This window comes from Mycteria americana, chromosome 2, assembly GCF_035582795.1.
Source record: "Mycteria americana isolate JAX WOST 10 ecotype Jacksonville Zoo and Gardens chromosome 2, USCA_MyAme_1.0, whole genome shotgun sequence".
NCBI lineage: Eukaryota > Metazoa > Chordata > Aves > Ciconiiformes > Ciconiidae > Mycteria > Mycteria americana.
The window spans coordinates 102759248-102771447 of NC_134366.1; the positions used below are offsets into that span (position 1 = coordinate 102759248).

General features: G+C 41.1%; 1 protein-coding gene across 1 annotated transcript in view; it reads right to left on the reverse strand.

Annotated features, from left to right (window-relative positions):
- Window positions 1-12200, reverse strand: part of EPB41L4B (erythrocyte membrane protein band 4.1 like 4B) — a 182997-nt gene that overhangs the window by 57264 nt on the left and 113533 nt on the right. Inside the window, exon 17 of the mRNA XM_075495662.1 lies at window positions 9159-9274. Coding sequence (XP_075351777.1) covers window positions 9159-9274 — 116 coding nt within the window. The remainder of the gene's footprint in view (window positions 1-9158; window positions 9275-12200) is intronic.

Below are 12200 nucleotides of genomic sequence, written 5' to 3' on the forward strand. Positions count from 1 at the left end.
AAGAAGGAAAAGTTCACAACACTCAACTACAGTGAACATTAGTTTCTTACATCACCCTAAGAATGTAAAGGGGCTTGCAAATTTAACCAGAGGGATTTCAAGAGATCTCCACGTAATTGCAAGTCAAGCAAAATCTCCTTCATCAGAAATAAAAGAAAAATCCAGGGAGTTTAAACATTGCTGCTGCTGTTTCCACTTGATGTCAACCCCTTACCTATGCAGTGATCTGGATCAGAAGTCTAAAGCCTCAGGACAGCTAGTTTAGTGACCTGTTCAAACATGACCTAAAGACTTTGTGCCTTGAACAAACTACATCCAGCAGAAATGCCAGCATGAATAAACTTCTCATGCAGAAAAGAAAAAAAGAGAAAACAAAAAAGACAATGTAATACTAATGTATAAACAAACAGGGTATGAATGAGACCAGGATTGTAAACGCAAACTCTTAAACAATCAAACTGTAATATCTTATATCATTTTAAAGAAGAATTGGGCAATGATGCTTGCGGACCTGGCTGAAAAGGGAAAGCTGCTGCTGGAGGTTGCAGGCTTTTTAGAAGCTATTCCTGGGCATTCAGTTCTGCTTTATCCCTTGTTTGGGTCACACTTTAAGGGTTTCACCTTCAAGCAAGCAAATCAGCTATTGCAAACTTTCCTATTCTTCCTGAAAATGAGACCTGAATTACAACCAAGTAACAGCCTAGACTATGCATTCATTTTCCACTCTCATTGCTGCGAAGAGTGAGTGGTCGTATACACCCAGACAGGACAGATATGTAATGCTGTCATTCAGATTTCAGCCCAAACAGGTACAAGGCATCAATAAACCAGGTCCAGCGCATCCTTGAGGCTCACTTCTGGAAAGTATTTCAAGATAGAACCAGCCATTTTTTAGCCGCTGAAATTACTGTATGATTAGCCCTTTAACTTGAAAACCTGCCTCCTTTATCCTTCCTTCTGCCCTCCCCCATGGCATCCCACTGGTTGACAGTAACTACAATCTTACTGACTCTTCTCTCAGGTCCGTGAACAATCACAGACAAAAGGGAACATCAAGATTCGGGGGTATGCTTTCTGCAAGTGGAGCAAATCACAGATGCCTGAGGAAGCTGTTCTGCAAACACTGGGGAGGGAAAGAGCCAGACCTCTGCAGAACTCTACTGAGACTGCAAGGTATTTCTCATGTTTAAACAAAGTTGGTCCAGCAGACTTCTGCATCCGAAATGCCAGAGCTGCCAGGTATGATTTTGAACAACTGTCTGTTAAAGGATTGCTCATCATGAGATTTTTTTCTCTGGCAAATTTCTAATAATTCTTACATGTTTATTTGCCAAGCCACATTTACTGTTTTTAGTGGAAGATATTTTTGGGCTTTTCATTCTCCCCACTTTCCTCCTAAGGGAAAAAAAAAATACTTAAAATGAAAAGTGACAGTATCTAGCTAGAGCAACTTAGGGAACTGTAGTCATCTATTCACTCTTGAATGTAACGGTAGTTCTGGCAAGCATATGAAAAAAACTATGAAATATTTGTTTGCCATAGGTGTCTTTTCTGGGGTACTCATGAAGCTGAGAAGTGGAGATACTCAAAAGGACAAAATTAACTGTAAAGAAAGCAAAACTTTTCCTTCACCAATAGTCTTGGTAGTCACAGTGCACTACTACACACTTTAAAAGGGCTGCTATTATTGTCAACTTGTAAGTGTATTGATTTCTAATAGCAGAAAGAATAACACACTAAGCAGTGGCATTTCTAAAGGCCATGCAAAATCCCACCTTTGTTTTAACACTGGATAATAATAAATATCATTTCAGTCAAGCAAGATTAAGCAACTGTATTTTACTATATAAATCAAGACAACCGATGCTTGGTTAGGACACAAACTGGTTTCATAACTTGAAAAGTTCCAAAGTCCCATCCGTCTGTTATTCAGATGGATATGGATATTTTTCAGTCCTTATGTTCTTCCTTCCCTGCCCAGTTTCTCCACATTGACCAAGAGCAAGATAAAAGCCCTCAGGGCTGTCCTGTAGCTGGGAACTCTTGAAAGGTCTAAACCTCCTGCTGTATTCAGGATTACATCAGATGACGCCATGTAATGGAGACTGTCCCCAGTGCGGGATCTGATGTGCAAGTCTCACATTGAGATTCTCATAACTCGAGAGGTCCAAATGCTGATGCTTGTGGACCTGGCTGAAAAGTGAAAGCTGCTGCTGCTGCTGGAGGTTGCAGGCTGGAGAAGCCATTCCTGGGCATTCAGTTCTGCTTTACCCCTTGTTTGGGTCACACTTTAAGGGTTTCACCTTCAAGCAAGCAAAATTTGCTTTGCTTGCACCCCACCAGGAGCAGCAGCACCTTTAGTGACTGATCACACATGAAGAGCAGACATTGCTGCAATCGCTGCTTGGCCTCGTCCTGCTCCCCAGATGCTGAGCCAGCAGCCGAAGGCCACCACCTCCCCCTGCCCCAGTAGAAACGCTGACTGCACACAAACCCCATACAGGGCTTGGGAGTGCTCGACCTGACCCAGATCTCCTCTAGCTTCTGAACATGTGTGAAAGGCTTCTTTGCCGGCCTGCCTCGGCAATTGACGGACTTTTCTGCCACAGTGCAGCACATCCTGAATCATTACTGAATTCTGCTCTCACACAGCTGATTAGCTGAGACTATTACACATATAGTCAGTGGCACTGCAGATCCAGACTAAAAGTGAACTCAAATCGTAGAACAAAGTAGCACCTCCTTACTGCAGACTGTTAGCACTTCTAAGCGTCTGTATAAGTTCCTATTGTTCCTTAATGCCACTAATCTTTACATATAAGCCCGTTCATCCCCCAATTTAACTCCTAAAGTATAATTGTCATCAAGAAGACAAAAGAAAAAAGATATTTCAGGACTACAAAACCATACAGTACCTTCTATGGTTCATTTCACCAGTTTATAAGAAAATAAAAGATCTAAAACCTGCCTGCATTTGGAATCTCTATATACTATTGCTGCAAGAATGAAAGCTGTAATCTACTTCATTTTGCTGTATAATAAAGAAAACTTACATTTCCAGAATCCTTATCGCTTGCAGTAATGAGTGAAGCATAAAGATAGCAGCTGGGTATTCAAATGTTGTACCAGGTTGGCAGTTATTAAAATTTTATTTTCATTTATAAACTAAGAGCATTCTATGTAGAAGTCACTAGAAAACTAAACATGGCATAATGTTAATGAAAATTCCAATTTTATCATTTCTTATTATGTAATTCCAAAGAATCTGAGATGCCCCTTTCAAGTCAATGTCTGAGAGTCAAACTTGCATTTGAAAGAAATAATCTTCTTGCTTAAAACTGCAATCTAAACTCATCCTAAAAGGTCTAGAAATGAGGAAAAAACCCATTAAGTTAAGATACCTGATAACACTCCAATTTTCCATCTGCAGTTCTGCTGGTGCTAAAAAAATAGCAATGTGTTCACATCACTTTCACCATTGATGCTGAACTTTATTTTTCCAGAGAAAGAGAATACTGGAGAATTGCATTTAAGTGGGTTTGATAGAAGTGGGTTGAACAAGCTCAGATATATACACACATAAAACTAGATGCTTTTTTTTCTTTTTATAATTGAGGTCTTAGGTTTGCTTTTCTCCTCCCAAACATTTACTTTAAATTCAATTACATTTGTTGATACTAGAACTGAAGGCAGATTTGTACAGTGTTAGATAATGATGACACTGGCTTTGGTTTGCAAAGCTAACTGAATAATACGTACACATACAGAATATAAAAATAGTTGCATGAAATACAGCAATACCACTCCTGTACTTAACATTTCCATTCTCCCTGCTTTAAAAGGTTCGTGCTTTGTTCCACATAAAACTTTGTACCAAGAACAAGATTCATGATCTTTTGACTCTGTGAATATATCAATAGTCTCCTCTTAGCCAAACAGTATGTTTAAAACACGTATTTAGCTGGAGATGTCTGAAGAACAGAATTAATATTTTGTTTAGGAACGCAACTTTATTCTTCATTGCTAGTCTCACTACTAGTGGGAGGTAAAATTTTAATGAAGACAACACAGATATATAGGTTCTGAATGCACATCAGCTATGTAAGGTCAAACCTTTTGGTTTCCTGGAACTCAACTACATCTGCAAATGTGCGTGAAAATCTACAGATTCTTTTGCCCCCTTTCCACCAGGAGAATTATTTAATTTTTTCCATGTGATAGCTAACACCAATTACAAACAGATACCATAATGGTAAGACCTGTATGATTATCTGTTATTCTTATTTGAGGCAAAGTTTGCAAGCAGAAGCTGCATCTTTTATTAGAAAAATACATTTGAAAAAACAAACAGACAAACCCCCCCCCTCATTAAGCTGTCAAATACACAAGACCTTCCTCAGGTCAGCTATCAGTTCGTCTAATGAAAGATATAACTCCCCAAAAAATCTTGTTATGCTTATATCCTTGGAGCAAACCTCTTTAGTTCCTGGTATCAAATTTATTTTATAAAATACTATTGCTCAATATTATTAGATCCTGCCTCTGTCAGTGCCAAGCTTCATGATCAGTGCCAATGTCAGTGCCAAGCCTTACTGGGTCATGGTAGCCATGTTTCCCATGGTATACCCTCTGATCAGTGTATCACACACAAGAGTCTCAGATATAGCAACAAAGTGAGTTGTTTTGGCGGGTTTTTTTAAACCACAAATGATTTTTGGAATTGCGGTAGCTTTAGTCTTTGCAGTTGTGCATGGGGCAGGTAGTTCCACAGCTTTTTTGCAAGTGGTATCATTTGCAAGCAGTCAGTAGTGTAACTGGGTAGCCCTGTAATATGGTATTGCCATGCTAGCAAAAGGCCATAAGCTTTGGAGAGAGTTTGCAAAGCCATTGAGGCTCATTAGGCTCGCTCTCTCTGAACCTTTCGTGATTCGCCTGAGGCTTTGTTTTACTAGGTTTAGCTGTAATAGCAATAATTTTATATAGAAAACAGTAACACAAGCAGTTATTCTTTATAGAATGAGGTATTTATGACTTTAACACAATGATATATAAAACACAGGGCTGGTACGATAACAGCGGCCTTGAGAAGTGGAGACACAGGAGGTTGTGTAGAGGAGCACAGGCATGGGGTGATAACGCAAGGGGCACAGGCTGGCCCTGGAGACCCCACGGTTATAAACAACTTACCAATGGCCAGTTAAAGAAATGCAGACCTGGACCTGGACAAAACTGGTTTTAGGGGCAATGAAGAGAGCGAAGACATAGTATCTAGCATATATATGTAAAAGCCACCATGTATAGCAAATTTGGGTGTAATGTGAAGATGCAGATCAATGAAGAAAGAGCAAGGTGTAAAAGCATGTTTGCAAACGCACAAAAGGACCCAAAGTGGATCCTAGAGCGAGGAAGAAGAAACCATGAATATGACCATCACAACACCCCTCTGCCCCCCACCAGAATGAAGTCACCAACCTTAGGACCCAGGGGTACAGGGGAAGGGTGAGCATAACACCAGGAAAAGGGGTACTAATTTGAACTGTATTAGTATTCTTTCTTTCTATGTCATAATTACATCTGGACTAATAATTACTAGACTCCCAAGATTTCAGAAATGCGAACAATACATTCTTGGCTTTATTATATATATATACACACACACATACACACATGGAGCAAAGGGGATGGGAGAACATATTTTTCTAAGGAAAGGCTTTCAAGAAAGAAAATCAGAAATACATTCACAGCTACAACACTTAGACTTGTCTCTCCTGGAGATGAAGGAGTCTGCTAGCACCAAAGGGCATGAAACGCATGTTGAAACTGACTTTTATCATTCAGTAGGTGGACAGACATGTCCACTGTACCAAACAGCTCTGGAAAAGAGATTGGACACATCCATTCATCATTCCCATGAGACAAAGTTTGCTGTAGCGGACAATCAAATTAATTAACTGCTGAATCTAATTTACCCAATTTCTTGTTAATTCTCCTATGGGTTGATTATGAAGCCTGACAAATTCCAGGCCCAAAGCACTTTGCTTGAAAAAATAATAATTAGCAACAGGAAGAGAGGGAGTGAAAGTTGGGACTCCACAATAGATGTGGAAACCATTGCTTTATTTTCAGAAATAGAGCAAATGAAGCAGCTTCATAACTGCTTCACTGGTTTTGTTTAAGCATAATATTTCAGAGGATGCAAAACTAGGGAATAAAAGGCACTTAGCAGAATAGAAATCAATGGAGTGGTGCAGGAGAGCTGTTAACGTTTAATTTTTTTGCCAGAAACTAGACACACTGACCACTTATTAAAATCTGTTTGCTGCTGGACTGAGTAGCTAGTTAACTACCATAACCAAAGGAGCTTTAAAGGCCACACTCATAGCGAAAAATGCTTGTCACAGTTCAGGGCTGTTCAATCCTGTCTAACCTGCCCCACTGCCTTTGTCCTGGGTGATGCTGCACAGCATTTCAGCCCAGGGTTAGCCCAATATTTACAGCATGCCCCTCTCTTTCATTGGAGAAGCCATCTGCTGAGGCGACTCCAGGCTCCGCGCAAGCTCAAAGACCTGTGGTTTGTTTGTTTTAGCTTTACAAGCTCTGTGTACCCATTTTAGTAGGATCTAGGTCAGAAAATGGTGCTTGAAGAAGAAACCACAAGCGAGGGGCCAAAAGAACTTCAGAATGATTTGTCAGTCACAACCCACAGGCTGTAATGTGAGGGCTTGATCGCTGAGGTGCTTTCCAGTGGTGATTCTGGGCATGTTTCAAGAGCATGTAAAATTTTCAGATGGCTCAAAATGGCAATTTTAATAAAGTTTGAGGGACTGGCCTCCTTTGCATTCACATGGTAACTGCTGTTCATGGGATTGCTGCCCAGCTCTTAAACCCAAACCCTCTATGACTGCCAGGAGAGGGTTTTCATTAGGCAGCCCATGTCTCTAGCCTTGCCTTCTGCTGAGCTTCTGCCAGAAACAAGCATTTAGCAGCTCCTGGTGCTCATTCCAAGACTTTTTCATCAGCTAAACCTTGACTGATGGAAGTCTCACCACAGCAGACACGGGCTGCATTTACTATGCAGCTGCATTTATTGTGAAGCACTGACTTGCTGATACTGGGTTCTCCTAATTAGGCCTTGGGTTCTGCTAATTAGTCCTTAAATAAATAACCCATCTGACTGTGGACAAGATTCTAGAGCTGTCAGGACAAGCAAAATAAAACCATTTATTATAGAAGAGCTGAGTTCTCCCTCCACGGATTTTCAGAGAAGAAAGAAGAGCAAGAGGATCAGAGGTCAGGCTTTGCCAGGCAGAAGTCACAGGGACTCTATTGGGACTGCTTGCACAGTACGGTGGAATACAGGACCAAAGTGTTTTAAGCTTTCATTTAAAGAAAGAAAAAGACCATAAATCTACTCATTTTGAGATCACAAGGGTACCATTGAGATAATCTGTTTGGATCTTTTGCGTAACACAGGCCAGACTGTTTTATCCACCTGTGCACTGTGGTCAATGTGGAGAGAGTCCTCTCACTTCTTCACTTTAGCCCTTCATATATGCCAAACTGAGCTGTCAATAAACTCAATAGTGTAGGACCGTCCTTTAAAGCATGTTTTGACCATTGCACCTAAGTGAATGTTCTCAGCTGGGGTTAAGACAGGGTATCAGTAATTACATCTGAACTACAGTGCTTCTCCCACAAGACCTGGGTATTCACTGGATGAATCTGTGAGATGGAGAATTTTCCTTTGGCAAACTATGTCAATGCTTAATTAGCTTTGCCTATAAAAAACTGTACTTATTACCAGTTAAGACTATTTCTAGAAGAACAACTTGAGAAATGTCCATGGGAAAAAGATGACTTCTTTTCCATTTCACCCCAGTTTGTCTACTTTATGATTTAACTTTTTATCCCCACTCAAACCAACCAGTCAGACAAAATGACAGCTCCTCACAACTGATAACCAAATAGATTTGGGAAAAAGTCTAAAATATTCCACCTTCATTTGTTAATTCAGAAGTCTCAAAAGTTATGACATAGGTCATTGTCTCATGACCACATTCATAAGGCATAAGGACTACAGTCCTTAGCTGAACTATACCACCACCCCATGACACACCCTGAACAAGGTTCTTCAAGCAAATCTTCATGACAGAAAATCCAGTGCATTATGGATTAACTTTAATTAACTAGAATGTTGAAAAAAAAATTCCAAGATTTCTTTTTTTATTAGAAACACCTGACTCACTGATTTTCAGCCTTGACTTCCATCTCCTGGATTCTCTCATCCAGAAAAAAGAAAGACTATGATATATAGATATACATCCCCTTTGCATTTATATTTTTTATACTTTGCCACCTCCCCTTTGACTTTATTTTCCCTAACACTTGTTGAAATACTATCAATAACAAAAGGCTAATGTAAAGTAATTTGAGTTCTCCCTTGAACTAACAGAAAACTCTCAAAACATCATGTTTCTTTTAACAGGTCTGTATAGTCACTGGAGGCCCAGACCCACCTCATTTGAAGCCAGTGGCAATGCTCTCATTGACTTCACTGGGTTCAGCTCAGAACTAACGTGGTTGCAAACCAGAGCTCCAGGTCTCTGTGGTTCTATCCAGACTCAGCTCAAGGCACCCCATAGTGCAGGCACAGTGGATTTTGCCTCACATGGATACAAGAAGCCACTGAGCTGGTGGCCTCTGATCTCTGGCAGAAACAGTGGGACATGGCTGTTTTGCCACCCCTGCAAAAGCTCACTCATAAAACACCCACTAACATCAGATGCTGGGGGGGTTTAAGGCATAACACAGACTCTTCATGTAGAAAAACAAGATTTTTTTTTTTATCACTTAAAAGTGTTATTTTTTTACAGCTCTGGGCTGCCTAGATGACTAACTCTTCACAACTAAACTAAAACTACATCATAACATTGTTGCAGCAGCTTCTGAATTTTTAAAAGGCAAAGTTGAAGGAAATGCTAAATCTAAAAACCAAACCCCAGTCCCATAAGGAGATGGTGAGAGGTGATTAAAAAGCAAGCCAGTTGCAGATGAATGTTGATTTGAATTGGACGTGAAAAAGCAGCAGCTTTTGAATATGAAGTGACAAAGGGGCTCTCTGGCATATATATGTAAAAGTATATATGTATATGCTATACCTTGTTCATGCTGATGTGCAGGGCTGGCCATGGTCCAACTACCTTCACACTCTCCGTTTCTATTTTCTTCAGATGAGAAGTTTCATCATAAAGAAGGGGAAGTCCTGAGCTCAGTTCTAAAAGATGCCCAAAAGAAAGAAAGAAAAAAACACAGTCTGAAGGGAGGCTACGGAAGAACCGCAGAGCAAGACACTCAGCTGCATTTCAAGAGACAGTGGTCAGCAAACCATCTTCCCCGTAAGATGATCTAAAACGTTTCATAATTATGCCTGTTGGGTCATTTTTCCTTTTTCTATTTATAAAACAATTCCTCCCCCTCCCCCTTGTCTCGCATCCCTACATTTCAGCAGGGCTTTTGCCAGCTTTGGGCTAGATCCTTCTCTCCTTACACTCCCCGCCCCCCCTCCCAGTATATTCTAAAACTCAGTTGACACCAGAGGGATTATTTATGCAGCCAAGGTGCCACTCTCAGAACATGTAATGTGTAAAGAGATCAGAGTAATCAGAGTATAGCTTTTGGCTTCCTCAGACATCTTTATTTATATGCCAGCCTCCTTAAGACTGTTGTCAGGAATTTGCTGTGCTTTGTCAACAGAGATTTTGAGCAAACCACTGACACAGAAAGACAAGGAAAAATATTTTTTGAGACAGCCCTGAAAGGTCTCTGCCAACATCTTGGGGATGGTGTGGCATATATACGTATATTTGCAAGTCCTCTGAGAAGAATGAGCTTCATCATGTGATGATTTAACAAATCCATGCGTCCTCCTGTATTTCGTTTTGCCATGGATTCTAGGTAGTAACAGTTGGGAACAATCCGGTAATCTCTGGAGTCTGATTCAAAGCCCACTGAAATCAATAAAAATCTTGCACTGACTGCAGTTTTGTTTGGGTCAGGTTCTTAAGCTGTCCTAAGAATATTAAATATTACTCACTCAAGATCTAATTCTACAGCTGTTTAAATATACATTAAGGGCTTTGCTGACTAGAGACAAACTGCTAAAACCAGCTTATAGGGATATAAGCAAAAAGCTGGTTTTGGCATTGGTGAAACATTATCAGACCCTGAGGTAATAATGTCCTAGAAGGGGTTACAATATCAGCATTGACCTCCCTTGGTGGTCTCTCATCACAAGTTAGTGATGCCAGAGTTCAGCATTTCTCACATCATAGCTGCTTCCATGGATGTGAGACTGTGAAACTGCCCGATGATACCCGGGAATAAATTACCACAGCTGTAAGATAAGACATGATTTTTTTTTTTTTTTTAAGAAACACATTCCATTTTTCTGTCAAGGAAGAAGACAGAGGGGAAAAAGTGCCTTATTTAAATTATTCAAGTTTGCTATGATTTAAAACTGACTTTTAAGCTGTTTTTTTGTTTAAAGGGAGAGCTCCGGAAAACAAGCTAGCCAATTTAGCCTTTTAACTCAACCTTGAAAACCGATTTAAAAAAAAGGCAAAATATTGAAGTCCTACAAAAGGCTTACATTTCCTGAGTCAGCATTAAGTCTTGGCAAAACCAGGCTTTCATTTCAAGAAAGGATCTGGCAGCACTGTGGTTCTTCAAAGCACTGTTTTCAGCCTGAAACTCAGTCTGTATTACACCATTCTCTGCTCAGGGTTACACAAGGACTTTTGTAGCGAGCAGTTCAGGAATAAAGGACGTCTTTTTTTAAGTGATAACCTGCAAGCTCAGCCCACAGTTCCAGAGGCAAGCTGGGCTCCCTCTTCTTGTTCGTCATTTTCCATCATAAAAATTCTGCGAGGTACATTGCATACTTGTTGGCATCTGCTTTCGGTGATAGCCCCAGCTGCTGCCGGTGGATCTGCTCACATGCACCTGGTAATCCATGCACGATGTTGCCATGCCAATTAGGCTTAGCAAGCAGCTTGCCCTCTCTGTGCAGTGCTGGCACTGTAAGGCCAACTGCTGTTGAATACAGCAGTCCCTGGGACTGGAATTCTGCGAATACACTGAGGGAAGATCTGCTGCATAAAAAGATATGATCTGGCTATGTTAGCTTTGAGGTGAAGGGCAGCATCACAAATTCAATAATCAGGCTGAATGCAGGAAAACAACATCTTCTGCTGAACTGCCTTCATAAACACACACGTCAGATTTGTTTCACTGGATTTCACTTCTTCCAGTAATTGAAGTAGACAAATTACTTGGAATGTGAAAAATCAGGCAGGTCTGGCCCGGGTTTGTTTTCTGTAACAAAATCCCAGGCCGTGTGTTTGCTGAGAAACATGCACCAGTATTTAAAGGGGACCTTGGCTGGGCATACTGTCATTTCCCTCTCTCCTGCCCGTGTCCTCTGAATTGCGCTGGAATTTTGGCACTTATCAGAATAGGTGTTAAGTGGAGGAAAGGCAGACGCTTTCTTCCTCTCTGGAACTGATGCTGGGTACGTACGGGTGGGTCACTCCACGTTCCACTTCAGATGAATTTAAAACCACCTCAGATCTTAGAGACGAGTCCAGTCCATAGGAACTGGAATAAGTCACAAAACACCCGTGGTCCCTTGGAAAACCACAAGGTAGCCGAAATGAAGTGCTGGTGTGCAGGACCTCACCTCTGTCAGCCTCACGGGGAAGTTTCCACTAGGACAGCGTATTCTCCCCATGAGACCTTTTGGCTCTCCAGGCATTTCCACTTGAGATATTTCGGTCACAAGCACCCTTTTCCCTGAGAGTGTCCCCAGCTTGGTGACCACTTACTTCCTAGAAACACTTTCCCAGCAGTGGCCTTTCCACTCAGCCTGGAGCCAGACATCAGTGCCCTGTGTCCCCAGGTTCCTGACGCAGACCCCTGCTAGTGTCTCCTCTCTGCCTGAGTTTTCTTGTCCCACACACTCTGCCACGTGTGCTGTCCTAGATAACCGACTGTCAGCCAGCATGCTCCTAACTGTTTCGGCACATACGCTACGAGCCTTTTCCACAGGCTCTCTGCAAGACGGTTTTCTCAGCTGAAATAGCCTGAGCAGCATTTTAATGAATCCATTAAAAACAAACGAAACCAAAACAAGCCTACTGAGC